Source organism: Leptonychotes weddellii, chromosome 4, assembly GCF_054177405.1.
Source record: "Leptonychotes weddellii isolate Sample4059 chromosome 4, ASM5417740v2, whole genome shotgun sequence".
Taxonomy (NCBI): Eukaryota; Metazoa; Chordata; class Mammalia; order Carnivora; family Phocidae; genus Leptonychotes; species Leptonychotes weddellii.
Genome location: NC_138372.1, coordinates 163,415,952 through 163,442,871, shown reverse-complemented (window position 1 = coordinate 163,442,871; position 26,920 = coordinate 163,415,952). Strand labels below are relative to the sequence as shown.

Sequence of the window (26,920 nt, the reverse complement as noted above, 5' to 3'; positions counted from 1 at the left end):
TGCCGTGAATGTTTACGCTGTATTCTTGAGATTCCCAGGAAGTGTTAGCATACGTGGGTTCCCCATTTTTTTCACAGACAGTAAAGGAGTAAGATCTACTGAATGTTAAAATTGCACAGGATGGAAGTGAATCTTTCCGTGGCGATTGGGAAGGCACTGCCGGCCTTCACATCCAGTCACCTCTGTAATCCTAAGTATCGCAGGCTGGACGATTGCTCGATTTGTGATCGACAGCCTGCCTGGCTTGCATGTTTTTCCTACAGCTTCTTAGTACCTTGAGGCAGTGATGTCAGTCACTGAAAACCATTTTCTCCTTCAGCTTCCCTTCTCTTTTATCCCTCTTCCTCCTCTGTGTCCCGCCCTTGTATCCATTAGGTACCAGCTCCCATGCTAGGTACTTGGGTATCTGTTACCTTACGTTACCAGACTCTGGTGAGGAATGGAATTGCGTGTGGTGCTGTTCTACCCTTGTGGTAGAAGCTCACTGTTTAGTGAGCCAGCTGCAGAAACAAAAGCCCCCAAGACCTCTGTGGCTATACACAATATACGTTTATCTCTCCCTCCTGTAATACCTCTGGGCATTCTATGGGACACCTTTCACATGGTGGTTCCAGGACCTGGGCTCCTGCCAGCTTTGGCTCCTCCATCCCCTGGGGCCTCAGAGCCTTATGCATCTGGCAGATGACAGCAGAGAGAGAAACCTAGAAGAGTGGGTGGCAGGTGTTAACAAGAAACCGTGAGCTTCACGTGCTCTTGGCCAGAACCCAGTCACATGGCTGCCTCTTGTTGCAAAAGAGTCTGGGAAATGTAGTCCCGCTGTGTGCCCAGGAAGAAAAGGGGGTGGGTTGGTGGCCAGCTGGCCATCTTTGACTCAAGCACTCAGCAAATTGGGAGATTCATCCAAGGCCACATAAGAAGTGAGAGGGTCCATGCTTGATCTCCTATGCCCCTCCTTGGTTGAGAAGCATGTGCCCTGGCCATTACTTCCAATGTGGGGGTTTAGGAGACCCAGACAGAAAGAGGGCATGAGGGCAGCCAGCCCACCTCACCTCAGGGCCATCGCAGCCGCGGCTGATGGGGGAAGATGCAGGAGCCAGAATGGGAGTCTCCTCCCAGCACCAGCTCCAGATTTGAGCTTCAGCTGCCGCCGCCGTATACCAACCCCTGCCACCTCCATACCCAGGTGCTTGCCTTCTATCACCAGAGGGAAGTGGGAGGGGGCAAGAAGGTCAGCATTCTTTCTTGTATGTTCGTTCCTCCGTTGCATGGGAGTGAAACCAACAAAATGCCATCACATGCCGCCGAGCACCCAGATGTGTTCTCTCCTTCCTCTGTCCTCTTTTCTCTCCCCGACCTGTTCTCCAGACAAAACCTGCTACAACCCCCTCTTCAACTCCGAGGACATGCAGGAGATCACGCAGCACTTTGCCGTCTGCCATGTGGACGCCCCTGGCCAGCAGGACGGCGCGGCCTCCTTCCCCGTGGGGTAAGACCCGGGGCCTCATGTTCCGGGAGGGGGACAGGAGAGCTACGCAGGTGGAGGGGGCTGGCGTCTGACTGGGTTTTTGTTTTATTGCAGTAAGATATATATAAGCCAAGATTTACCACTGTAACCATTTTTGAGTATGGAGTTCAGTAGCGTTAAGTGCATTCGCACTGTTATGCAACTGTCCCCACTGTCCATCTCCAGGACTACTTCACCATCCTAAACTGAAACGCTGTCCCTGCTAAGCCCTAATTCCTCACTCCCTGCCACACACCCCTGCCCCCCGCACCCCTGCTCTCACCCACCCAGGGAGCTAGCTTTTTAATAGGTGTGCATGACCTGCACAGGACCAAGTGGGAGAGGACTTTCATATGAAAAATAGTTAGGAGAGAGTTCTGGAAAGGTGGGAAGAAAAAGAGAGGGAACAATAAGAAATAATATTGATGAAGTACTTCCTGCGGTCCAGGTTTAGGTTTTGTTTTGTTTTTGTTTTAAGATTCATTTAATTATCTGAGAGAGAGCGTGCTCGAGTGCAGGGGGAGGGGGAGAGGGGGAGAGAGAGAGAGAAGCAGACTCCCAGCCCAGCACAGAGCCCAACATGGGGCTCGATCCCACGACCCTGAGATCGTGACCTGAGCCGAAATCAAGAGTCAGATGCTTAACCTACTGAGACACCCAGGTGCCACCGCCACCCCCCACAGCTTAGTTTTTATTCACACGGGTCACTTGCACTTAATCCTACCTATGGCTAGTATACGTACCTGGTGTTACAGCTCCATTTCTTGGACGAAATGGAGTGGAAGGGCTAAGTACCTTGCTCAAGGTTACACAGCTAGTTTAACGGGGGGAGTCGGAGAGTCTGCTGACTCTAAGGATCACGTTCTCTTTAGAATGTCAGGGTCCCTTGTCGCAGGTGTTTAGCTGCCTGCTTGTCCCCAGCATGCAGCCAGCGAGGCCTTCCAGTTTCCACTTGAGGCCGAGACAGGCTTCCTGACCGCACTGGACCATCAGTGTCCTGTGGGGGGAGGCAAACCTCTTAGAGGTTGTCATTAAACCAGGATGGAGCTGGCTCTTGGGTTTCAAGTCTCCCAGAATGGGCCTTCTTGACATTCACAAATAGATTTTTGTTGTTGTTGGTGGTGGTGTTCAGAATTATTAACCTTTATCAGAGACGGGAAAGGACATCTAGCCACATGGGGCCAGGACCAAAAATTAAAAGCTTCCTAATACAGTGGGACACCATTAACTGTTCACTAGCAGATTAAGCCAGGGGTCTGTCAGTAAATCCATCTTTGTTTGGAGCAACTGTTTGAAAGACTTGAGGTAACCCAGTGGCTCTTAGCTCCCCATGGGAAGATTTAAAAAAACATCCTGAGGTTTGGGCCCCCACCCTGTGGAATTTTCATTAAGTTGACCTGGAGGCCAGGGTGCAGGGTATTTGCTCCCCTCCAAGTTAGCAGGTGATTTCAGTGTGCCTGAGTGGGCCTTGCCTTATTTCTGCCTCCCGTAGTTGGGGGTCTCCTGGGCCCTCTAGGGGTATACTCCCTCTGTCCCGAGGCTGAGGCAGCAAAGCAGGGATGGGGACCCCAGCTCTGGAGTCAGCTTCCTACATATGGTGGGGGTGGGGGGCCTGTGGTAGAATCCTGTTGTCTCCTGGCTATGCATCTAATCCCAGGAACAAGCTGCTGGGGGTAAGTGGCTTCCCCAGAATCACCTTTTGGGGGCTGCTGGCTGTAAACTGAGCCATGGCCATTTCAGAAGGAAACTGGCTCCATTTTTGTGTAGACATATCAGCCAGGGTCTTTCTGGCTCTTTCCAGAGCTTTTGCACATGCTGGGTCCCCTACCTAGAATAATGTTTCCTATACTCTACACTCATCAAACCCAGTGCCTCCTTCAATGTCACTTCTTCCAAGAAGCTCTCCCTAACCTCCTGATCAGACAGAACAGGGCTCCCTGTCTCAGTCTCCCTTCTGAACACCCCCATCTCCCTCACTGTCACCTTTGTCGTTATACTCCCGTGTTTCACCTGGCCCCTGCGCTGGACCGGGCCTGCTGTGCTCACATGGTCTCCCCGAGGCCTCACCAGGAGCCTGGCATGAGTGAGCAGCCATAACTCTTTTGTGGAAGGAACTCCTTAATGTGTATCCTGAGTCCTCCTCCCTGAGGCCAGCCTTGTGGGATGCCTCCTAGTCAAGGTCGCCCCTGCTCCCCCCAATACCATTTCCCATCTGCTGGTCTTGGGAGGCATTTTGTGGGCTCCCGCAGGGACCTGTCCAGAGAATCATGGGCTGTCCAGAGGAGCTCGCTCCTAACGCGGCGTGCCGTGTGCACCTGCTTTTGATAAAAAGGACCAGGCTCTCTGATGGCACCCGAGGCCTTGGTGAAAGGGATGATTCTTGGAGTTCTTCCAGGGAAGTTGGGAAAGAAGGCATGCAGGAACTCTGCCTAGGGTTGTTGGCTCCTGCTGGGGCAGAGCTCCCTAGCCTTTCTGGAGATCCCAGGGAGGTGAGCGCACACTGTGTGAGGAGGCAGAGGAGGCAGCATGTGCGAAGGCCAGGAAGAGAGCGGGCCTAGAGATGCTCCGTGAGTCACGGGGGCAGGGTTGTTCTTGTCCGAGAGAAAGGGACCAGCCTGGGGAGTGGCTCCTTTTTGTGCCAGGGGTTGTCATCTGGTACTCCTGCGGGAAGGGTGGGCACAGTGGGAACAAGAAGCCCCGGGCAGGCCCTGCTAAGGACTTGGTGACAGGAGATGTTTGTTTCCTGCACTCTGGGAAGGGGAAGCCTCCACCTTAATGCTTAGGCTCAGGGCAGCCTGCAGACTCCAGAGTCACCCAGGAGCCATGGTCCCAGAAGATGTGTGAATTGAGGCATCCCGGTGTAAAATCCCCCCGGGTTATCCATCTCCCAAAGCTCACTGTGTCCAGCTCATCAGCGTGGCCTGCTTCTCTGTACTCTGTCCAAGCTCCTTCCAGAGCATCTCTTGGGGACAGGGGTGATAGAGGAGGGACTTCCCTGTGGTCAGGAATGTTGTATGGGAGAGCTGCCGCAGGCCTTCTGGGAGGTGAGTGAGAAATCCCAGGGCCCACGTGAGATGCCGCTCCAAGTGCGGGCCTGGCCATGAAGCCAAGTGGCTTCTCCCCGCTTCACTGCTGTTTATAATCTGTATACCAGGGGAAATCATGGGAACCTCACAGAGTTGTTGTAAGGATTAGATGAGCTTCTAAGTCTCCTCCGATAATTGGTGTGGGACCTGGAGCATAGGAAGCAATCCATCGAGGGTCAGTTTACAAACAGGGAGGATTGGGGTAGGGCGCAGCCTTGTGCAGGGGAGCAGGCTGGTGTGCACGGCTCGGTGTGGGGAAGGAGGGCTGCAGGGGGCTGGGCAGGGGGGCTGGGCCCACGGGCCAGGTTGTGCGTGGGCCCTGCCCTTCAAGCGTGTTCCTCTTTGAATGATTCATTTCCTCTGGGGTCTGGCCCTCACTAATGGCCTCTGCATGGCTTCCCCCAAGGTACCTGTATCCCTCCATGGACCAGCTGGCCGAAATGCTTCCTGGAGTCCTCCACCAGTTTGGGTAAGAGCGAGGGACCTGCTGCCCCACCAGCCTGCAGAGAAAGGTGGCTTCTAACCTCTGCCTCTCCTTTGGCCTTGATCTGGCCTGACCACTGAAATGTAGGGTGAACAGTCAGGAAAGAAATTAGCTATCACCCTTTGTGAACTCTTTTCACACCGCCTCTACTCTCTGGTCCACCTCTCGCCCGCTGGGCTTTTCTCCACGAGCGAACACATCACCTGAAGACCGCCACCCCTCCCATCCTTTCCCGGCCCCCTCTTTCATTGCTCACCCTTATCGATGGAACATTCTGGAAGAGGGCGGCCTGAGCCCTCCATTTCTCCCTCCATGCCCTCTCTCTCCAGTGCTCATGTCCCTCTTACTTGAGCCTTTTGTGTGAAGATCATACCTTGGCGTTCTTGCCCAATTTATTTTCATTCCAAGTTTCAGAGTCTAAAATAAAGCTTCTGAGCAGGAAGAAGCGGTGCAGTAAAAGGCCTTCCCATAAATGTCAGGCAGTCTCTCAGAGCCTGGGCTGCAGTCGGGAGAGAAGTAAGGAAAAGGGACGAGTCTCCCCAAGGTCACGGTCTCCTGTCCAGGCGTGAAGCATGATGCATTTTGGGTCCTCGAGGCAGCATGTCCCCACTCCGTCTGGCTTGCCAGCCACGCTCAGCGACGAGCGGGACGGCTGCTGGGGGAGGCGGTGTTCCTTAGGGACCAGGAGTGGGGGAGGTTTTAAGAGGGTCATTAGGGCTCCCATTGTTCATTCCTTCTGTGACATGCATCTTTATTTCTGCTTCCAGGCTGAAGAGCGTAATAGGCATGGGCACTGGGGCAGGTGCCTACATCCTCACTCGCTTCGCTGTGAGTCCTTGGACGTTCTTTTAAAAATTAGTTTTAGGACGCCTGGGTGGCTTAGTTGGTTAAGCAACTGCCTTCGGCTCAGGTCATGATCCTGGAGTCCCGGGATCGAGTCCCGCATCGGGCTCCCTGCTCAGCAGGGAGTCTGCTTCTCCCTCTGACCCTCCCCCCTCTCATGCTCTCTCTCTCTCATTCTCTCTCTCAAATAAATAAATAAAAATATTATAAAAAAAAAATAAATAAATAAAAAATAAAAATTAGTTTTAAATGGAAATCGAGTCAAGAGTAAGGAAGACAACTGGAAAAGCATCAAAAATCCCACAGCGAAGGGAGAAATGACCCATAATTTCATTTCCGAAGGGAGAACCGCAGTTCACATGTGCTGTGGGGTCCAGAGCATGCGCTCACACACGTCCTGACCGCCTTGCCTGACCTCCAGCAGACATTCTCTTTTTATCATTGGCTTTGCTCACTTCGAGGTTGCTTTTGGGCGGGTCCTCATGGCACTGCATGGGCTACCTCTTTGTGATGAGCCCACAGCTTTTGGATCCTGGCTGATTCTAGAGGCAGAGACACGTATGTTGCCATGACTGTGGGCTCCGGATGGGTCAGGTGCTTTACCAAGCAAGTGTTTAAAACTGCAGCAAAGCTCATTTGATGCATACAGCTGTATGTATTCTGACTGCCTATCATTTGCTGGATGTTGTCAGAACTTAGAAATGCTGGCATGATTAAAAAAATGGCCTATCTTGGCTCTGAGCAGATAAAAGAAGGTCCGTATTAGATCTGAGAGGGACACAGATATATCTTCCAGGAGTAGTTGCTACAGAGCGTTGACGTGCCCTGCCTGACCTTGAAGCTGGTGGTCTGATACACCCTTCGGCAGCTGGGGAGGAGGAGGTGCAGGGAGGGAAGTGACTTGCCCGAGGCAGGTCTGCCCAGCACGCAGGCTTCTGCTCCTCCTGCTTCCTCTCCCTGTTCTCTCAGCGGCTCAGTCCTGCATCCCTGAGCTGCAGGCTCCCTTTTGCATGGGGGTGGGGGGGGCGGGGGGGGGTCTCCAGAAGGCAGCAGCCTGCCTGGTGGCGCACACGGGTCCTCTGGTGGTACTTTCCTCAGTCTTCTGTTTGACCTTCGAAGTTCATAGTATCTGAGATTGCGGGGTTGCCGCTCACCTTCTGTCTTGAATTGCAGCTGAACAACCCTGAGATGGTGGAAGGACTCGTCCTGATCAATGTGAACCCTTGTGCAGAAGGCTGGATGGATTGGGCCGCGTCCAAGGTGAGGCTGGGGGTCAGGGCCAGGGTCAGGGGTCAGGGCCAGGGGCCAGGGTCAGGGCCAGGGCCAGGTGCAGGGTCAGGGCCAGGGCCAGGATCAGGATCAGGGTCAGGGCTGGGGCCAGGGTCAGGACCAGGGCCAGGCGGGTGGAACAGGTGTGCCCACCCAAACCCCTCCTAGCCTCCTCCTCCCCACCCCTGCAAAGAAAGCAGTTTTCCTTTGCTTTGCTTGGAATAGTAAACATGACCTTAGCCATTTGCCATTCAGAAGATTTCAGTAGGACAGTGTGGTCTAAACCAGACATCCCATGGGGACATGAGTCCTCGAGCCAGCTTTGATAAGCATAGCTTGGGTTAAGAAGTGTTTGCTGAAGAGCTAACATGTACTGGGCTTTGCTCGAGACACTGGTAATAAAAAGAGGAACAAGACAAAGGCCTCTAATCTCAGGAATCCGTATGTTATTGATGACAAAGAAGAGTGTGTTTAGGACCAACACTGCCACTCAGTTTGATGACAATAATAATTAGCTAGTGTGTCCAGAGTATTTACCAGGTGCTGTTTGTACTCTGACCGCATTTAATCCTCCCATTGATTCCAGGAAGTGGGGATTTTTATAACTAGGTTCCAGAAGAGGAAACTGAGGCTCAGAGTGGTGAAGAAAGCTGTCCAAGGTCCCGCAAAGCTAGGCAGTGGGAGCACTGGGGCTGAATGCAGATCCCGTGGACTCTGTAGTCCTTGGGCCTTACCCCCTGCTTCCCTCCCCGGTCTCATCCAGCAGGTGTCGAATGGCCCCTCACCCCAAGTACTGCGGGTTTGGGAATCCAGAGGGGGCAGGACCCATGCCTGCCTGGAGGAGAGGGACCCATGCTGTCTCAGGAAGCTCTGCTCTGGCTGGTGTCCTAGCATTCCTTGTTTATCTTTTAAAAATGATTATTGTGTTTTTTCATAAAGGCGCCAGTATTTGCCAAGGAAAGGGGGTAGTTGTTCCAGTTGAAAGAGGACAGAACCTTTCCAGTGGGGGTGATCCTCATCTTTCATTTCAAAAGTATGTTTTTGCCAAGTGTTGGGAGGCTGTCGCAGACCGAGGTTTGAAGAGGTGTGCCCCTCCCTGTTACCTCCCACCCCTGTCTTGGCCACTCTGATACTGCATTTCTTTCTGGAACCTTCTGCCAACAGGCAAGAGCCCATCTCTCCCATCTGCGTGATATTCAGGAGCAGAGCACACTCCCTGTTTTTTATTTTATTTTCCAGGAAAGGAAGTGATGTTCCCATCAGCCAGTTTGGCTCCTGGGTAACTGTTCTGAGCCAGACGTGGAGGGCTGGGGACATTGACTGTTGGCTACAGTGGAGCCTGAGGAATGTCCGTGTGGCCTTAGTATCTACACCATATCCTTCCTTTCCAACCCCAAGAGAAAAAAGACCTATATCAGGAGTAGTCTTTATATGTCAGGCACTGGCGTCAGATCCTGTGACACGTGTGGTTGCCTCGTGTTATCCTCACCTTGACCTTGTGACTTTGAAGCTCCTGGCACAGCTGCTTATAGATGAGAGGCTTGAGCTTCAGAGGCTCTGCACCCCGCCCAGGCCCTCACAGCGGGGGTATGGCGGGACCCCCAATCTAGAGAACCCCCAGGTCTAGAGCTTCTCTATCCTGCCAGTCCTTGCCTGACAGTGAAGTTGGTCAGCACACATTTATGGACCTCCCGCTGTATGCCGAGCATTTATGGAGCTCCTGCTGCATACCTAGCATTTATGGCGCTCCTGCTGTATACCTAGTGTTGCGTTGGGGAGAGGGAGAGAGGAGAAAGTTGGCAATGTCTTTAGTGACCTCCATATATTCCAAGAGAGGATACTGGCTGGAGGGGGCGCATTTAGAGGATCATACAGGAAGGCTAGTTCAAGGTAAGCAGATTCTGGGTATAGACTGGCAGAGCTCAGTGTGTGTTTAGAGGAAATGGATGGGGGCCCTCCTTGTGAGAACCTAGTATGCTATGGTACAGGGGAAGCTAGGAGCAGGTTGGGTCTCTGTTCAGCACATGTTCGCCGTGCGTCTCCTGTGCATGGGGCTCTGAGAATAAGCGATTGGTGGAGACTCAGGCGCTGCCTTCCGGGGGGCGCCCCAGGTCCTGTAGGCAACTGGAACAGGTAACCAAGTTCCCATGAGGGGGCCGTCTTCAGATTTAAGTGCAGGGAGCCCAGCACTTCCAGCCTGCCCTTGCAGGCAGGCTTTGCTGACCCACCACCGCAAACACCTGTTCTAATCACACCTGCTTTTGCCCTCCCCAGATCTCCGGGTGGACCCAAGCCCTTCCAGACATGGTGGTGTCCCACCTCTTTGGGAAGGTGAGTAGCATGGCCTGGCGTTCTGTCATTCATGCTGAGCTGCACGTGCGTCGGGCCCAGAGGCGAGCCGGACACAAGCCAGTGGGGCCGCCTGCTGATGCCCACCTCGTCCGTAGTGCGACGTGACCGATTTCAAATCAGGTCATGGCTCACTCTCTTTTTAACATAAGGCTTTTTAAACGAGCCTTGTTGAAGTCCACCAAACTGTCCGTATTGGAAGTACAAAATTTAACAGATGTTGACACATGCATACACCCATAGAACGCCACTGAAATTGAGATAATGATCATATCCATCACCCCCAAAGCCCCCCTGGGCCCCTTGCTAATCCTTGCCTCCCTCCCTGCTCCTCAGACAACCTCTGATCTGCTTACTGTCCCTAGAGGTGAGTTTGTATTTCCTAGATTTTTATATAAATGGCATCATACAGTATGTACTCTCGTTTCACTCGGCACAGTTATTTTGAGATCCATCGCTGTTGTTGGGTTTATCAGGGTTTATCAGGAGCTCGCTCGTTTTCGGTGCTGGGCGGTGTTCTGTGGTGCTGACGTGCTGCACTTGGTTTTTCCATTCAACTGCTGATGGCCATTTGGGTTCTTTCCAGTTTGGGGCTATTACCAATAAGACCTACAACACACACATCCATGGCGTTTGCCGTGTACCCTGCTCGGTCCTAAGGATTTTACAAATACTAACCCATGGACTCCCTCCAGAACTGTATGAACCATGTGAAAAGTACTTGTTTTATTCCCAGTTTATGGATGAGATCAGAGAGGTTGATTGACTTGTGTGAGGTTGCACAGCCAGGGCGAGGCGGGGCTGGGATTGGAAGCTATATGTCTGGCTCTGGAGCATGTTCCCGCATCCAGAGCAGGACCCTGGCCTTCTGTACTTCTGCTGTTTCTCAGTCACCCCAGCCAGGCCCCTGTCCTCCTCTGGGCAGCCAGCGTTGCCCCTGACTCTGGCCCACAGCCCCCGGGGAGGATGTGCGGGGTGACCGACGCAAGCCCAGACACTGCCCGGCTCGATTTGCTCTGTGCACCGTGTGGCCCGCTCGAGAGCATGACCATCTGAGATGCGACCGCATGTCCCCCTTTGGGCTTGGCCACGTGTGCCCACTACGTTTGGTCTTCATGTTATTTTCCCGGGGCTGCTGTAAGAAGCACCCCAGACTGGGCGGCTTTCAATAGCAGAAATGGACTCTGTCTCGGTTGTGGAGGCCAGTACTCTGAAATGGAATGTTGGTGGGGCCACACTCCGTCCAGTGGTCCTCGGGGGGGATCCTTCCTTGCTTTTCTAGCTTCTGGTGCCTTCAGAATCCCCCGGCTCGTGGCTGAGCCCTCCAGGCTCTGTCTCTGTCTCTGTCTTCGGTGGCCTCTCCATGTCTGTTTCAAATCTCCTTCTGGGGGCGCCTCAGTTGAGCGCCCGACTTGATTTCAGCTCAAGTCATGATCTCAGGGTTGTGAGATCGAGTCCCGCAGCAGGCTGTGCGCTCAGCATGGAGTCTGTCTGTTCCTCCCCTTCTGCTCCCCTCCGCCCCTGACTCATGCTCTCTCTCTCAAATAAATAAATAAATAAATAAAATCTTAAAAAAAAAACCCTCCCTCTGCCTTTCTCTTAGAAGGACACTTGCCATTAGATTTAGGACCTACTGGTATAATCTTTAATGATGTGCTCAGGATCCTTCACTTAATGACATCTACAAAGACTTCTTTTCCAAATAAGTTAGCGTTCATGGTGACCGGGGGTTTGACATGGACACGGCCTTTGGGGCCAGCCTGCAGCCCACGGTAGCCTTCTTCCCCTCGTCTGTGCTCCATTTAGTTTGTGATACATTTTCTTCCCCCCCGAGTGTATAATCTGAACCTTAGAGGAATATGGAAAAAATTAAAGCCAGTTTCTGTATTTCCTTGCAGGAGGGGCTGTCAAATATAGGGTGAGAGTCTGGTCTGCTTATACCCACATTACTTGAGGTATCTGTTGGAGCTCCCAGGTTGCTGTAGTTGTTGTGTGTTGTGTTTTAATCTGAAACCCCAGCACGATTAATTCCTTAGATGGTCTTTTCCCTGACTTTCTAACAGCATGTTGGCCTTTTTGTTGCTTTAATGATCATGGACTGTTACAGATAATAGCTCGGGCTGGACATGGGGCCCCCTTTGCTCCCTCCCTGTCCTGCTCTGGTCGCCACTGATCATATCAGGCCATTTTGTGGAACCTACACATCCGCTGTTTTACAAATGAGAAACAGAGCAGGCTCGTAACTTGTTTGTTTGTCCCAAATCACATTCAGAAAGGAAGCAGGGAGAGGGAAGGCTGAGGCTTCTGTAGACCTCTGGCTGGCTCCGCTAGGAATTGAGATGGCCCTTCTTTCCAGAAACTTCACGGGAGTTGCATGAGTTGGTTTTGTGTTTCCAGCATGAAAAACTTCTCAATTTCCCCTTAAAAACATTAATTGCTAACAGTTGCATCAATTTTTTACTATTTACAGAGGGCTTTTGTGTGCAAGACCTCTGCTAAATCCCACAACCTGATGACATAGGTAATAGCCACCCCCCCTTTATTTTTGAGGGGACTGAGGCTCGGAGAGGTTAAGACACTTGCCCCCCAAAAAGGGCAGTGACGGAGCCAAACTCCAGATTCAGGAGGACTGACTTCAAATACCGAAGAAGTGAGGAACCCAGAAGGGCATGCTTTGCCCTTGGCAGGTTTGCATTCCTTCCTGTTACCAGCTGCTAGGCAAAATCAGACTGCATTTCCCCGGTGTGCTCAGGCTCCCTGGCAGTCAAGTGCATTAGGCCTTATTACCTCTGTACCTGTATTACCTGAAAAATGGAGGCACTGTGCCGCGGTCCCAGCAAAGGCTATCTCCCCCCTCTCTAAATGCAGGAGGAAATGCAGAACAACGTGGAGGTGGTCCACACCTACCGCCAGCACATCGTGAATGACATGAACCCCGGCAACCTGCACCTGTTCATCAATGCCTACAACAGGTATTGGGACACGGCACCGATCGAGTTTCTTTTCGTTGGTCTGGAACATGGAATAAGGCAGAGGGGGCTTACAGAATTAGCAGAAGATACAGCCCCTGGATTTGAGCAAAGAGATGGCTGGGACAGGGAGTCAGGTGCCTCCTGGAGTTCTGGTGTTTTGCAAGGAGCTGAGCTACCATCCAGACCCCCGGGGTGGGGGGTGGGGAGGTGAGCACAAGGGAGACACAGTCACGCCCTCACAGGGTTTGGAGTAAGTGCCTGTGCCCTGGCTGACTGTAAGGAGAGGCCAGGTGTGAGGAGGGTGAAGAGAGCAAGCGACAGAGCGCTGGGGGGGTTGAGGAGGAGGGAGGAGTCCAGAGAAGCTGCTGGGAGGTGAGTCATGCCAAGGACAAGGAGCACATCCCTCCAGCCTTGGGCCAGGGGCTAGCCCTCTTCATGATAATGAGGGCCTGGTCTGGACCTCAGCTAGGGGAGGGGACAGCCCGGGAATACTGGTGTCAGCCAGGGGACGCAGTCTGCCGTGCTGCCATGAAGGGGACAGGAGGGAGCCTCATGGGCTGCCTCTCCTCACGGTCAGTAACTAACTTCATGAAGGGCATTAGCATCTGTGACAAAGTTCAGTGTCCGTCTCCTCTTACCATCTTCCCGGCATCCCGCCTCTCGGTGCGGGAGGGAGAGGTCGTGTCCCCAATGGGTAACTACAGACGTGGGACTCCACAGAGCAGTTCTTCAGCAGACACTTCTCGAGAGCTGGGGCTCTCAGGCTATCAGCTAGGCAGTGGACACGCAGAGACCAGGACAGCCCCCCAAACCCCACACACTGCCTTGCCCTCATTATGCCCATAGAAATCAAGTGAATCCTCTTCAAAATCCTGGGACGCTGTTACCATTAGCATTTCCTCTTGAGGTAGCACAGGCACAGAGAGGTTCAGCATTCTGCCCAAAGTCACACAGCGAGGAAGTGGAGGGCTGTGCTTTGAATCCAGCCTGTCTGGCTTCAGGCCATGCTCTGGCAAAGGGTGTCTGGTGGTGGGAGCCGCCAGGAGGCGAGAGGCTGGGTCGAGGTCTGCGGGGGCGAGCCATGGGGCTGGCCGGGCCCACACTGGGCATGACGCCGCACAGTGGGAAACTGTGGGAGGCTTTGAAATGAGGGAGGGAAAGGATCAGGTCTGAGATCTAAAAGAGATTGTGTAGAGGACTCAGGTTGGGGGCAAGGAGGTGGGCTCCACGGGAAATGCATCAGTCCCACTATCCTGAAACCAATTACACGGACCCCAAGAGGCTGTGATGTCCTAAGAGCCATGCAGGTTGGGACACAGGTGGTTTGCTAGAAGGGCTAATGGCAGGACCTCCTGGGATCAGCGAGATGGGAGGGGATGCCTGTGTAACCATGTAACTGTGCATCTGTTGTCCGCAGCCGGCGGGACCTGGAGATTGAGCGGCCGATGCCCGGAACCCACACAGTCACCCTGCAGTGAGTGGCCTTTCTCCCCTTCACCGTCTTGTCACCTTGCTCAGCCACTGGCAGGACCTTCTTTCTATGTTTGGCGGGAGTGGTGCTCTGTGCCAGGACATCGTAATCGGCAAGCCCTGGGTGTATTCTTCCCAGGAGTCAGGCACGACCCAGTCTCAGTCGCCTACTCCTTGTGCAGGGGTTCAGTTCCCGGGGTGTCCCTGAGACCTGGGTGGGAGCCTTGGATCTCAGAGAAGCAGCGCCGAGTATACTTGGGATAGAATTTATTAAGCACCTGCTCTATGTTGAATACTGAGTTAGGCTTTGCTTTCACAGAGCCTGGAGCTGAGTAAGACATGAGTCCCACCCTAAAGTGCCCTATAAGGCTAGGAGGAAAAGACAGTCATGGGTACAACTAACTGCATTCCACCAGTATCGTCTGTCTTTTGTGGTTTCTGTAAGTGAACCGTATTATTTAACACCTGAACTCGACGTGCCATTCCCTTTGTCAGGCATGTCCTCTTGGTCTCTGGTCTTGATCGGTGGCAAAGTCCTACTCATCCTTCGTTGAGGAGAGGATGCTTGAAACTAAAACCAGGAGGGCCCAGAAAGTCTCTGGCTGAAATTCATACTAAGGTGTAAATGACTGCAGTCCCAGTGTATCCTAAGAACAAAGCAGAGGATGGAAGGAGAAGGAAGTAAAAAGAGCAAAGGATACTGAGGAAACCAAAATAAGTGTTTTTAGAACTCTGCTCCCAGCCTGGGAGGCCTGGGAGCATGTGAATCTTTAAATAAACTTTGTGTTAACTCCCTCTTCTCTCCCTGCCCCCAGGTGCCCTTCTTTGTTGGTGGTTGGAGACAGTTCTCCTGCTGTGGATGCTGTGGTATGTAGGAATCATTCACTTGTTTCTGTGCTTAATTTGACAGTCCAGACCTGGTTGGCTTTTGGGCAGAGGGCCCAGACACCAGCCTCTTTCCCTGGTGACTGCCAGCCCTGTTTGCTTGGCACCAGGTCCTCTGTCTTTTCTCCCAGGCCCCAACACCTGCCAGTCTGCCTCCCATTGGTTTGTTTCGATGGGCATGTTTGTCACTTAGCTTCCTGGCCAACAGACTCTCCTCTCATTTGGAAATCAGAGTTTTCAGACCTGGTTGGTGCCTGATTGTCTGGCAGGGCAGAGGGGTGCCTGGGGAATGGGGCTTAGACAAGGCCTTCTGGGTCGTTTCATCCCTTAATTCCCAGCTGTGATGTGGAGGCAAAGCACAGACTCGACCCTTCCGACGTCCCCGTAGCTGGAGACAGGGAAGCTTAGGGGTTATTGAGCAGAGTCCTAAAGTGGTGACACGCCTTGTGCAGTGGGCTACAGAGTAGGATTTGCGGAGGGACCATGAGTTTCCCGTGATCTAACCCACTGGGCATAATCATTGGATGCATCAGCAGAGATACATTGTTCACATGAAGGGAGGTGATAGTTCTGCTGCAGGCACTTTGAACATCACTGGTTACATGTGGGTATTTTGCCCAATTTTGGATGCACTTCTGAGATGGTCATTGACAAATTAAATTAGTGGATGTCACTTTGTCTGAAGAATAGTTGTCAGGACTAGAGATGTTGTACTTGTAGAATCTCTGGCAACAGCTGGTTAAATAAGTCCATTCATTTAGCAGTTATTTCTGGAGCATCTACTAGGTGTTAGCTCGTCTTTGTAACAACCCTTTGAAAAAAGGATATTATCCCCACTTTATGGATAAAGAAACCGAGGCTCCAAGAAATTAAGTAACTTGTCCACGGTCACTCAGTTAGTAATGGCAGGGCTGGAATTTATAGCCATGTTGCTTCATCTCGAAGCCCACATTCTTTCCTCCACGCTAGGGGGGAACACAGGCGTTGCTGCTGATGGTGGCAGCGAAGGGGGAAGGCTGATGACATTGGCTCTAGACGGAAAATTAACAGATTTCTTCTCCCTTTCCTTGTCCAGGTGGAGTGCAACTCGAAATTGGACCCAACAAAGACTACTCTCCTCAAGGTACAGGCAGAATGAAACCCCTAGTCTGCTGCAGAATGGAGTTGTGCTTAATTGAGGCACAGCTGGTGGTCAGAGACCATAGAAATAATTATTTAACGTATGCGTTCACGAACATCTATCTGTTGTGGGGCCCCGGCTGGACTCCCTAGGCTGCAGAGATGAAGGGAACCCTTTCTGGGACCCCGAGAGTCTATGGGCTGCTGGCCGTGGTGCTCTGCTGAGGGACGGACCGGGAGTTGTGCAAGCAGGGGCTCTCCCAAGGGTGGGGCTGGGCGTTCCTCCGAGAGGGGCTCTGCCACAGGAGGGCAGGACTCTGTCCAGCAGGTTCTTCTGGGCGCTTGAGACGCTCGCTGTCCCTGAGGCCGGGTTGAGGGTCTGTGGCCTCCCTGCCCGCGCAATCCAGCCACCATGGTGTTTGTGGCAGCCTTGGCCCAAAGGCACCACGCAAGATGAGGACCTGTTGGGGTTGTAGCCCCCGGGGAGGGCAGGTGACCCAGGAAGGGCCTGTGTGAAATGAGGGGGCAAGAGGAGCTGAGGGTCTGTGGGTCACTCAGCGGCCCTGTGAAAGGCAGCTGGAGGCGTCTGATGCTCAGGAGGGGGACCTGGTCCCCGGAACTGGCTCTTCACATGCCTTTTCTATCAAGATTCCCTCTCAAGGAAATTGCAAGACTGGAAGATGCTGGGCTTTGGGTCCCAGGGGGCTGCTGATTGGCTAACCCGGGAGCCCCTTTGTCTTAACTATCCCACACATCTGTGTCTGGACTCCGGCAACATCGGGGCTTCTGTCCCAGGAGAAGGACGGACAGGCCACAGTTACTGCTGTAGGGAGAGGAGAAAGGAGCATTCGAGAAGGCGGAGGGTTCGTCTCCTCGTCTCCATTGCTCAGATCAAGCAGTTTCTGTCTTAGGGAACGTTTAAAGAGAATGTGTGTGTACAGGGCCTCCCTCACTGAAGGCTTTCTGGTCACACGGACCCTGGCGGGAGGCTTGCAGGTTCTTCGCACTCTCTCAGGCCCAGTGTGTGCCCCTGCATTGGGACAGGCACACCTTCCGGTTCTCGACGAACTGAGGGAAATTCCTTCCAGGGCGTAGCAGGGCATCTGGCGTCTCGGTTGTCAAGAAGACACAGATCAGTGCCAAGATGGATTATAACAAGAGCAGCCTTGCTAGGTGGGGATGGGTGTTTCCCCACCCGTAAGGTGCCCAGTGCCCCCAGAATGGGGCTGAATGGGGGCAGGGCAACGGCAGGTGGGCCCCATGGGGAGGGACGCCTCTGCTGTGGTGTTCGGCACTGACCAGCTTCCCTCTCTCCCAGATGGCGGATTGTGGTGGCCTCCCGCAGATCTCCCAGGTGAGTCCCACCTGTCACCACTCCCCAGCTGGAGGGCAGGTGCTCTGTGTCCTGTTAGCACCTATTCCCCCACTGTCTCCTAGTCCCCCACCTCACTATGACATCTGATGACACTGTGGACACGTTACTATTTACAAAAGGTGCTTGCACATCAGGACTCGATCACCTAGGAACCCCCACATGGTGGATGACGCTGGGGTTCACAGGGGGGAGGGGGTTTGATGCATGGATACGGCTTGACACCTGTGGACCCGAGTCTAGGTGTGTCTGGTGTTTGACCTCAGAGACCACACGCTTCTGCCAGAGCTCCAGGCCCGAGCAGAGGGGGCAGAGAGGAGGTGGTTGTCTTTTCCACCAGACTGTGGGAAAGGATGGAATGATGCCTTTTCTTTCTTCCGTTTCTCCCTGCCATCCTGAAGGAGACTTCAGAGCTTCTGTCCAGTGCTTTCTTGATGAACAACAATCGAATCTGGGTCTTTTTCTAGATATATGTACCCTTTCTCCCCCTGCGGCCCCCCACCCCCCTGAGCTCCCTGGGGAGCCTCCCATGCAGTAGTGACCATGCGTTTGGGGTCCATCTCACCTGCCAGGGTGTTGGGAGAGACAAGGGTGAGGGCACTGAGCAACCCAGCGGCTCCCTCCGTGTCCACGTCACCCTAGGTCTTCCCACTGGCTCTTCCCTGCAGGTGCATCCAGACCCTGGACTCCTGCATGCCCTGGCTGAGGGGCTTCTTATCCATGAGCCTGTCATCTGGGCAATGGCCCCAGGCTGGGGAGATCAGACAAACAAAAATTACATTCTCAGAGGGGAGAAGGGCTGTGTGCCCTCCTCAGTAATGGGCCAGGACCTGAAATGTATATTTTATGAGTTTGGGTTTGTTTGTTTGTTTGTTTGTTTTTAATCAGTGGTATTTAGTACTTCTAATTTCCTAGTTACAAAATAATACATGTTCATCAATAAAAATTTAAAAACACAGGTGAATAAAAGAATAATTTAAAAAAAACACATTCCATAGTGTCCCAACTTCAGGTTACCGTTGTTACAGACTTTAAAGTATTTACTTCTAATCTCTTTTTCGATATGCTTGCATACATTTTTTTTTGTTACTTTAAGCAAAATTAGAATCATATTGCGTATATATTTTTCACCTGTCCACATAACTTGACATCTCAGAGCTCTCTTCCTTTGGTTAAAAAACGTTCTGTATCTTGCTTTTAATGGCAGGACAAAATGCCATTGCACAGAATACTGTAATTGGTTTTCCTGACGCCCTATTGCTGGCCATTTATAGGTAGTTTCTGGTTTCTCGCTGTTGGGTGTGGTGCTACAGAGAGCCTCTTGGTTTGGGAGGGATCAGCTCTTTGATTAATTTCACGCGGCCTTGCCAATTTCAAGGACCTCTGATGGAAAAGGGAGAGTCTTGGCTCTGAGTCCCCCAGGGAGGGGGCGACGGCTAACAGGTTCATCTGGGTGCAGGATAAAATTTGTAGCAGCTGGAGCTGTCCCAATAAGAGAAGGGTCTTCTGTTTAGGGTAGTGAGGTCTTTCACTTGGGGTGGGGTGTCTGAAGAAGAGACCCGCGAGGAGCAGATTTCTGCATCAGGTGGATCCTGGGCCTTGACTCATTGCTCTGGATCTCATCTCCCTGCAGACTCTCCCTCCAGAACTCCATACAGAAGTGTAGACACAAGTGGCCTTTGGTGGCTCTGCTCCTCTCCCCAGTGGCTCCCTCCACATCCCCTAGAGAAGGACAAAATCGGTGTTCTATCTGCTGTTGTGTTATGCCCCTTTGACAGCTGGGAGAAACCAGGGATGGGTGGGATGGCCCTGCCCGCAGAGGGAACAGATGGGCTCCCTGCAGAGCCCAGCTTAGACAGAAGTGTGAGTTAATACCTGCATGTTAGTGGTGGAGCCTTCAGCCATCCAGCTCGCTCCTGAGACTGCCGCGGAGACCCATGCAGACACTGCTGCTCCAGGGCCCTCCTTCGGCTGGCTCAGGGAGAAGGGGCGCCGGTGTTCCTTCCATCTGTCCTCCCTCCCTCCCGCTCTCCCTCCCTCCCTCCTTTCCCTTCTTCCTTTTCTGTATTGGAAATGAGAACAGCTCCGCCCCTGACCATGATGAAAACACATTATAAATGTATGGCGGTGGCTGAACCAGCCCAGGCTTCCAGGAGACAGTGCAGGGAGGCCCGTTTACTGTCCTTCGTCCTCCTCCTGCCCTTACGAGAGCCGGGTGTCTGTTGACAGAGGGCGTTCCCATCCCTCGTTCCATTTGCAAGGGCAACAGTCCTTAGAGATGAGAGGAGCAGGTGTTTATTGCAGTGTCACAGAGGAAGAGAGGCTGAAGGACTGTTTTGCCGCGGTGCTGTGCACACGTGCCCGTGCCTCTCTGCAGCCCCAGTGGGATCGTGTCACTTTCTTACTATTGTCACACAAACCCCAGAGGGCAACTTGAGCCCAGCCTCACTTTATCTGTCTATCATCTATCTATCTATCTATCTATCTATCTATCTATCTATCTATCTATCTATCATCTATCAAGATTTATTTACTTGAGAGAGAACGAAAGCAAGAGGGATCACAGAGGAAGAGGGAGAAGCAGATCCCCCAAGGAGCAGGGAATCCGATGCGGGATTTGATCCCAGGACCCTGAGATCATGACTCGAGCCGAAGACAGACAGACACTTAACCAACTGAGCCACCCAGGCGCCCCTCAGCCTCTCCTTTAAGAGTCATGTGGCTCTTTGTAGAATAGTGGCAGGAGGTGCTGGGGGTGGGCAGGAATACTGCGTCAGCTGATGACTCCTCACGGGGGCAGAAAGAGTATGAGGAGCATAGACCCAGGGCGTTGCTTTTGAGAGTTGCAGTTAATTAGACTGGGGGTATGGCCTTTACTTGAGAGCATTCACCTCCTAGTTCAGATTAATTTAAATTTGGGGAGAGTAATTGATGATGGAACTGGGTATGTTCTCAGCATTCCCAAATCATTTCACTTAAAGTAGCCCATTGAATTGGTTAATTGGTTTATCCAACTGTCCGTCCATCCATCCATCCGTCCATCCATCCATCCATTCATCCATCCATACATCTATCCATCCATTCATCCATCTATCCTTCCTTCTATTTTTTTCTTTCTTTCCATCCATCTGTCCATCCTCCTTCCTTCTATCCATCCATCTTATTTTTATCTATCTATCCACCATCCCTTCTTCCATCCATCCAGCCAGCCAGCCTGCTCTGGAGGCTGAGAGTGAACTGCCTTGAAAGCATAGAGTTTGGAAAGCCCTGGATTCATCTGTAGGACCACCCCCCTGCCATGAATTAACTGTATGACTATGGATGGATTATTTACCTCTCCATGACTGTTCAGCAATGAAATGTATGTGGAAATGGCGCCAACCTCATAAAGTTATTGTCAAGAGAAAACGAGATAATGCTGCGAAGCCCTTGGCACAGTGGGTGGCACAGGATCTTGGTGCCGTTACGTTCTAGATGCTGAGTTGGATACATCACTCTATCAGTGTAGTCTTTACAGAAATCCTCAGATGTTAGTGTGGCTCTCTGGAGGTCATGTAACTTACCAAACTCTCCCAGCTATGAAGTGAATTTGCAGTTTTTCTCCCTAGCCAAAGTGAATTTTGCTCCCCATGAATACCCCATAGTCTTTACTTTTGTGCACTGTCCAATCAGCATGTGGTAACCTTCTCTCTTGGGCCCAGCTCTTGAATGAAGGTGACCATGGGCACAGCTCCATGTGGCCTTTCAGGATCGGACCTCCGGCAACTGACCATACTTTCCCTTTTTCTCTTGCAGCCAGCCAAGCTTGCTGAGGCCTTCAAGTACTTCGTGCAGGGCATGGGATACAGTAAGTATGGCCTTTCCAGGCAGGTGGTGGGGCGAGGGGCAGGCATGGGAATGAAAATGCAATGACCTGAACTGAGCTTGAGTGAGTACTCTCTATCACCTTGGCCAGCCTCAGCTTTTTGCAAACTAGGAAGGTCAGGGAAAGAAATATTTTGGTGTGTGGAGGATGGGCGGCAATGCAGAGGTTCTAGTATCTTCTTTATACCGTGGTGGCTTCATCTCCCTCCGCTGATGAACAGCTGTGGTTTCATAGCAGGGAATTTTCTTTATTTTATTTTTTTAAATGTTTTTTATTTATTTATTCATGAGAGTCAGAGAGAGAGAGAGAGGCAGAGGGAGGAGCAGGCTCCCTGCCTAGCAGGGAGCCCGATGCGGGACTCGATCCCAGGACCCTGGGATCATGACCTGAGCTGAAGGCAGACGCTTAACCATCTGAGCCACCCAGGCGCCCCGGGAATTTTCTTGAGATTTAGGACTAACTCTTTAAGCACCAAAAAGAGAACAGTGGAACCATGAAAATCTTTTACATTCTGGTTACATGCTTTTTTTTAAATTTTAAATTCAATTTAATTAATGGATAGTGTATTATTAGTTTCAGAGGTAAAATTTAGTGATCGGTTGCATATATATGATCACGTGCTTTCTTAAGAGACTTCCCATTGTCACGATGGTGGTGGTGGTGATGATTATAGTGGTGATGGTAATGATGGAAGATTATTAGTAAATCCTTCATTTTTTTCTCATATAACCATCACAGTAATCCTATGTGATATTCTTTTTTTTTTTTTTTTAAGAGAGAGTGCGTGTGCACATGAGTGGGGTGAGGAGCAGCGGGAGGGGGAGAGAGAATCGTAGGCAGGCTCCACGCTCAGTGCCGAGCCCAGTGAAGGATTCAGTCTCACGACCCTGAGATCATGAGCTGAACCGAAATCAAGAGTCGGACGCTTAACCGACTGCACCACCCAGGTGCCCCATCCTATGGCATCCTCTTATCCTCATCTTACAAATGATGGAACTGAGGTTTGGAGAGATTAAGCAAGGAGCAGAGTGGGGAATCTTACTTTGAAAACCGTAAAGCTCTGTGTAAGCGGGTGATAAAGTTGTTTATATTCAAGACAGCGCATCTTTGCCAAATCCTTGGATTTGGGAATTGAAGGATAAATAGAAACATAATTCAAGGACTTGCTGTTTCTTGTGTGACGGTTCTAGTTTAATCGTTAGACACCTCCAGCCCTTTTTCAGAAACACAGTCCCATGACCAGGACCGATCATGCCAAGTGGAAGCACTCTGGTGGGTGCGGCCACAGATGGTCCAGTTGAGGTGTGAGCCGTGACATGGTTCTTTTGGCCTTTTCTGCCGACTGCTTAGAATTTATGAGCCCATCTTAATGGGGAAGTCTGAATGTCTGATCTCTTCCTTTTTTTTTTCCCCTGAGACTGAATCTATTCATGTTCGTTTAAAATAGTAATGGTATATTTGGTAAGCTGACCGCAGTGTTGAGGTTGGCCACAGCCGTGTTTAGTTTCTAGAGAGGCCAAGAGCCCGTGAGCCTGATTTACATGCATCAGGCAGAGTCCATGTCCCTAGGTGCCCTATTCCAACAGAAAACATCTGTCTGTGGGTCTGTGGACTTCTGAGCTGCCTTCCCGAGGGAAAGTGAGCAGGCAGAGGTAGGGCGCGGGGAACGCCGCCGGGCAGACTTGATTTACCTGGCAGGGCGTACATCATGACTTGTTTGCCTTGGACCTCTCTTGGGTTTGGATTTCTGCCTCGCAGTGTATTCTGGGGAGAAAGGAAGTGAAAGGCAGGCCTTGTTCCCTCTGACACACACACACACCAGCTTCTATTTCCAGAAAGCTGAAGCCTCCGGCAGATTACAGGAAAGAGAGCAGGAAGGGCTTTTGTCCCAGAGGCATGAACCACAGAGAACACAAGTAGTCATCTACTGAGTGACTGTTCAAGCTGGGCCAGGCATGACTCGCTCTTTGCATCCATGACACCATTCCGTGGTCACTCGCGAGCCCTGTGAGGTCAGGAAAACTCTCGGATTTGGGGTTGAGAAATAGGGATCAGAAAAAACGTGAGCAACAGATGTGGGAGCCATCCCGATCGTCTCTGGATTTAAACATTAGCTCTTGGAGAAGGGAGTTCAGTGCAGCAAGGATTCCTTTTGTTTGTGGATATGTGTCCCAGCAAGCCAACCCCTGCGCGCGTTCCGTGACTGACGTAACCGCTGAGCACGTACGTGTATTTATCGGTTTCCTCGGATTGTGACATTGGTTGTTCAAGGTGGCCGTTGCGGTGATGCTCTATTTGGGTGTGTACTAGTTTCCTAGGGCTGTTGTACCAAATATCCACAAACCAGATGGCTTAAAAAATACCAGAAATGGGGACGCCTGGGTGGCTCAGTTGGTTAAGCGACTGTCTTCGGCTCAGGTCATGATCCTGGAGTCCCGGGATCGAGTCCCACATCAGGCTCCCTGCTCAGCAGGGAGTCTGCTTCTCCCTCTGACCCTCCCCTCTCTCATGTGCGCTCTCTCTCACTCATTCTCTCTCTCTCAAATAAATAAATAAAAATCTTAAAAAACAAAACAAAACAGAAATGTGTTCTTTCACAGTACTATAGCTCTAGAAGCGAGATGTCCAAAATCAAGATGTATGCAAGATCATGCTCACCTCAGAGGTTCTCGAAAGATCTTTCCTTGCCTCATCTCTGCTACTGGAGGGAGCTAGCAGCCCTTGCTGTTCCTTGGCTTGTAGCCACATGACTCCCATCTCTGCTCTGTGTTCACGTGGCCTTCTTCTGTGCGTGTGTGTGTGTGTGTGTGTGTATGTGGAGGGGTGTTCTTTCTCCTCTTATGAGCAACCAGCCTCATGCAGTATGACCTCATCTTAACAAAATGTATCGGCAAGGACCGTAGTTCCATTCTTAGATTCTGGTGGCTATGAATTAGGGCTGATGGCTATGAATTTCGGGGGGTGGAGGGCAGGATTCAGCCCAGTGCAGGTGGGGGGATCGCTTTGTCTTCATTTCACTTTCTCAGCCATCTGCTATGTGCGCAAGGGTATTTTAAGTCCTGAAGGACGGGTGGGTGCCGTAGATAGTTCCTGGGAGCTCACAGGCTTCTCTGGAAGAGACAACAGGTGACAGCCGGCTGCAGATTTGCTGGGTGGCCTCGGTTTCCCCACCTGTGGCATGGAGGGATTAGCCCCGCTGACGCCCTCCAGATATTGTGGACAGTAGGGGGTTGCGGTACGCGGGCACACACGTGGGTGCCGATACTAGGGGATTGGTATTCCCATTTTACTGATGGGGATGGAGGGGCTCAGAGACGGTCACTTCCAAAGTCACACAGCTGTAAGCGAGCGGCAGACTTGGGATTCAGACCTACGTCTAGGTTCAAGCCACCGTGTGATCGCAAGTCCCTACCCCCATCGGGGACTTGCTCTCCGCCTCTGTGAGTGGATACAGAGAGGATGGGGAGCCCGGTGGCTGGATAGCCGCAGGGATGGACGGGTCAGGCAGGAGGAGGCCCCGTGGCTGGCGTGCAGGTGCCCCTGGTGTTCAGGTCCCTAACCGGGTGCCTCTTCTCTCTGTCCCCAGTGCCCTCAGCCAGCATGACCCGCCTGATGCGCTCCCGCACGGCCTCCGGCTCCAGCGTCACGTCCCTGGAGGGCGCCCGCAGCCGCTCCCACACCAGTGAGGGTGCCCGCAGCCGCTCCCACACCAGCGAGGGTGCTCGCCTGGACATCACCCCCAACTCCGGGGCCACCAGCAACAACGCCGGGCCCAAGTCCATGGAGGTGTCCTGCTAGGCGGCCCGTGCCACGGCCGCCCCTGGACTCTGGGCTCACGCAGCTGCCCTTCCTCTGGCCCTTCCCGCCCCCGCCTGCCACACCACACATAACTCGTATTAACCCAAAGCTTATGGTGTAAGAGAGCTCTGGGGGGACACAGTTAGACTGGGTTTGTCAAGGGCGCCTTTCCCAGCAGGGGCAGGGTGGGCGGACCGAAGGAAAAGAAGTATCTCGGTGTCCTGTGCTCATTGACGGCTGGCCTGGTGGCCGCCCCCTCACCCTCCCTCAGAGACGCCAAACTGCCAAAAACAAGACACGCCGCCCTCAACACTTCCTAAATCCAGGCCTCGGCTGACCCGAGCATCCTGGTTCTAAAGGGCACTTTGTCGGAAGCCCAGCCCCTCTACTTCCTGTTTCCTCTCCAACTAAAGACCAACTGACCCAGTTTCTGGAAACAGAACCCTGTTCCCATTTGGGGAGGGGGAGAGCAGCGAATTGTGGGTAGCTCTTTTTAACTGCACAAAACAGGAAGCGGGAGAGAGGTGGCATTTATGTGGAGGCTAGAATGCTTGGAAAAACAAATCTATGCAGTTGACGTGAAGACATAGATTTTTAAAGTTTGTGTATATATCCACTTTTTAATGCCGAAACATACAAGCCTGTTTTTCTGGAACCCTTTCACTGGACAATGAAAGTGGGCAGCAAAATCTCCGGGCTTTCCAAAGAAATGCTCTTGGCAAACATTGGTATCATTGAATTTGAGCCTTTGGCTCTGCTGTCTGCTGCTGCCTCCATAGCCGGCCCCGACTTCCCACCCCAGATACGTGAGTGAGGATTTCGTTTGTGGGGAAGACGACTTAGGTTTGTACTTGCTTTCTTTGATATGGAGGGAAACATTCCCAACAGCCATATCCGGCTGTGATGAGTCTCCATGCAGTGGGGGCGGTGGGGGGGGGGAGTGCAGGGGAATAGGGTGGGGGTGGGGGGTATTTGGGTTATTAGGTGTAAGGGATTTTCTGTGGTTGTGATGGGATCCAGTGCAGTCATGATTTCAGTCGATCCCACCCTGGTTCCCAGGAATCTTGTGTGATTGAGTCAAATCCAGCTTCCGATCTCTGCCAAGTGGGGTTGAATCTGACCTTGACAGCCGAAAGTTTCTGACCTGGTAACATCACTGGATCTTTGGGGAGAACTGTTTGCTCTTGCAGGGGGTGGGGATTCACACGGGGGGTGTTGGCTGAGAAGATGAAAGGATTCTGGAATATTCCACGGGATTGCCTTCCCTCTCCTGCCTTCCCCTCCTCCCTGTCCCTCTAACCTTTTGCTGAATGGGGCGGCACCACTGACATTTCTGGGCAACGTCAAGTTCCTGTACTACTGGCTTCTGATTCTCATTTTGGCTAACCATGGATCTTCTCGGAGGAAGTTTGATCTGAGTGGGATGAATCGATGCGAATCAGCCGCTGGGGCCTGGTGCTTTCCAGGACCCTAGAGTTGGTAGAAGGAAGTAGTCAAGGCTTCTAGATAGCTGGAGGGGCAGTGACTCAGTTTCCTGCCCGTACCACCCGGAGGCTTCCCCCCCGCCGACCTGTGCAGAAAGGTCAGGGGTCAGGGCAGGAGTGGCTGAATCGACACAGGAAACTGTAAAGTCTCTCCAGAGGAGTTTCTTAATGAGATATTTGTATTTATTTCCAGACCAATAAATTTGTAACTTTGCAGTGGCTTGTGTCTTTTTCCTCTGAGACATCGTGTGTGCGACCCACAGTCGCAGGAGGGGTCCTTCCTTACCTGGGGCCTCCCGACACCTGCCTTAGGGGCATCACTGTCCCCTGAGAATATAATGCGAGCCACAGATGGAAGTTTATATTTTCTAACAGCCGTAGTTTAAAAGGTAGAAAGAAAACAAGTGAATTTTAATAATA

At 52.1% G+C, this 26,920-nt stretch overlaps 1 protein-coding gene across 2 annotated transcripts in view; it reads left to right on the top strand.

Annotated features, from left to right (window-relative positions):
- The window catches only part of NDRG1 (N-myc downstream regulated 1), a 54,006-nt gene extending 27,290 nt beyond the window's left edge, over positions 1 to 26,716 (top strand). The window contains exons 5-17 of one of the 2 annotated variants that reach the window (XM_081816579.1): positions 1,366 to 1,486; positions 4,997 to 5,059; positions 5,842 to 5,902; positions 7,091 to 7,177; positions 9,461 to 9,517; positions 12,404 to 12,507; positions 13,925 to 13,981; positions 14,793 to 14,844; positions 15,938 to 15,985; positions 17,300 to 17,335; positions 21,149 to 21,200; positions 24,805 to 24,901; positions 24,932 to 26,716. In XM_081816579.1, coding sequence (XP_081672705.1) covers positions 1,366 to 1,486; positions 4,997 to 5,059; positions 5,842 to 5,902; positions 7,091 to 7,177; positions 9,461 to 9,517; positions 12,404 to 12,507; positions 13,925 to 13,981; positions 14,793 to 14,844; positions 15,938 to 15,985; positions 17,300 to 17,335; positions 21,149 to 21,200; positions 24,805 to 24,901; positions 24,932 to 25,016 — 920 coding nt within the window. In that variant the 3' untranslated portion in view covers positions 25,017 to 26,716. Of the gene's footprint in view, positions 1 to 1,365; positions 1,487 to 4,996; positions 5,060 to 5,841; positions 5,903 to 7,090; positions 7,178 to 9,460; positions 9,518 to 12,403; positions 12,508 to 13,924; positions 13,982 to 14,792; positions 14,845 to 15,937; positions 15,986 to 17,299; positions 17,336 to 21,148; positions 21,201 to 24,804 lie in introns of both variants that reach the window. The other variant, XM_081816578.1, reaches the window with a different exon arrangement.
- Positions 26,717 to 26,920: the final 204 nt, after the last annotated feature.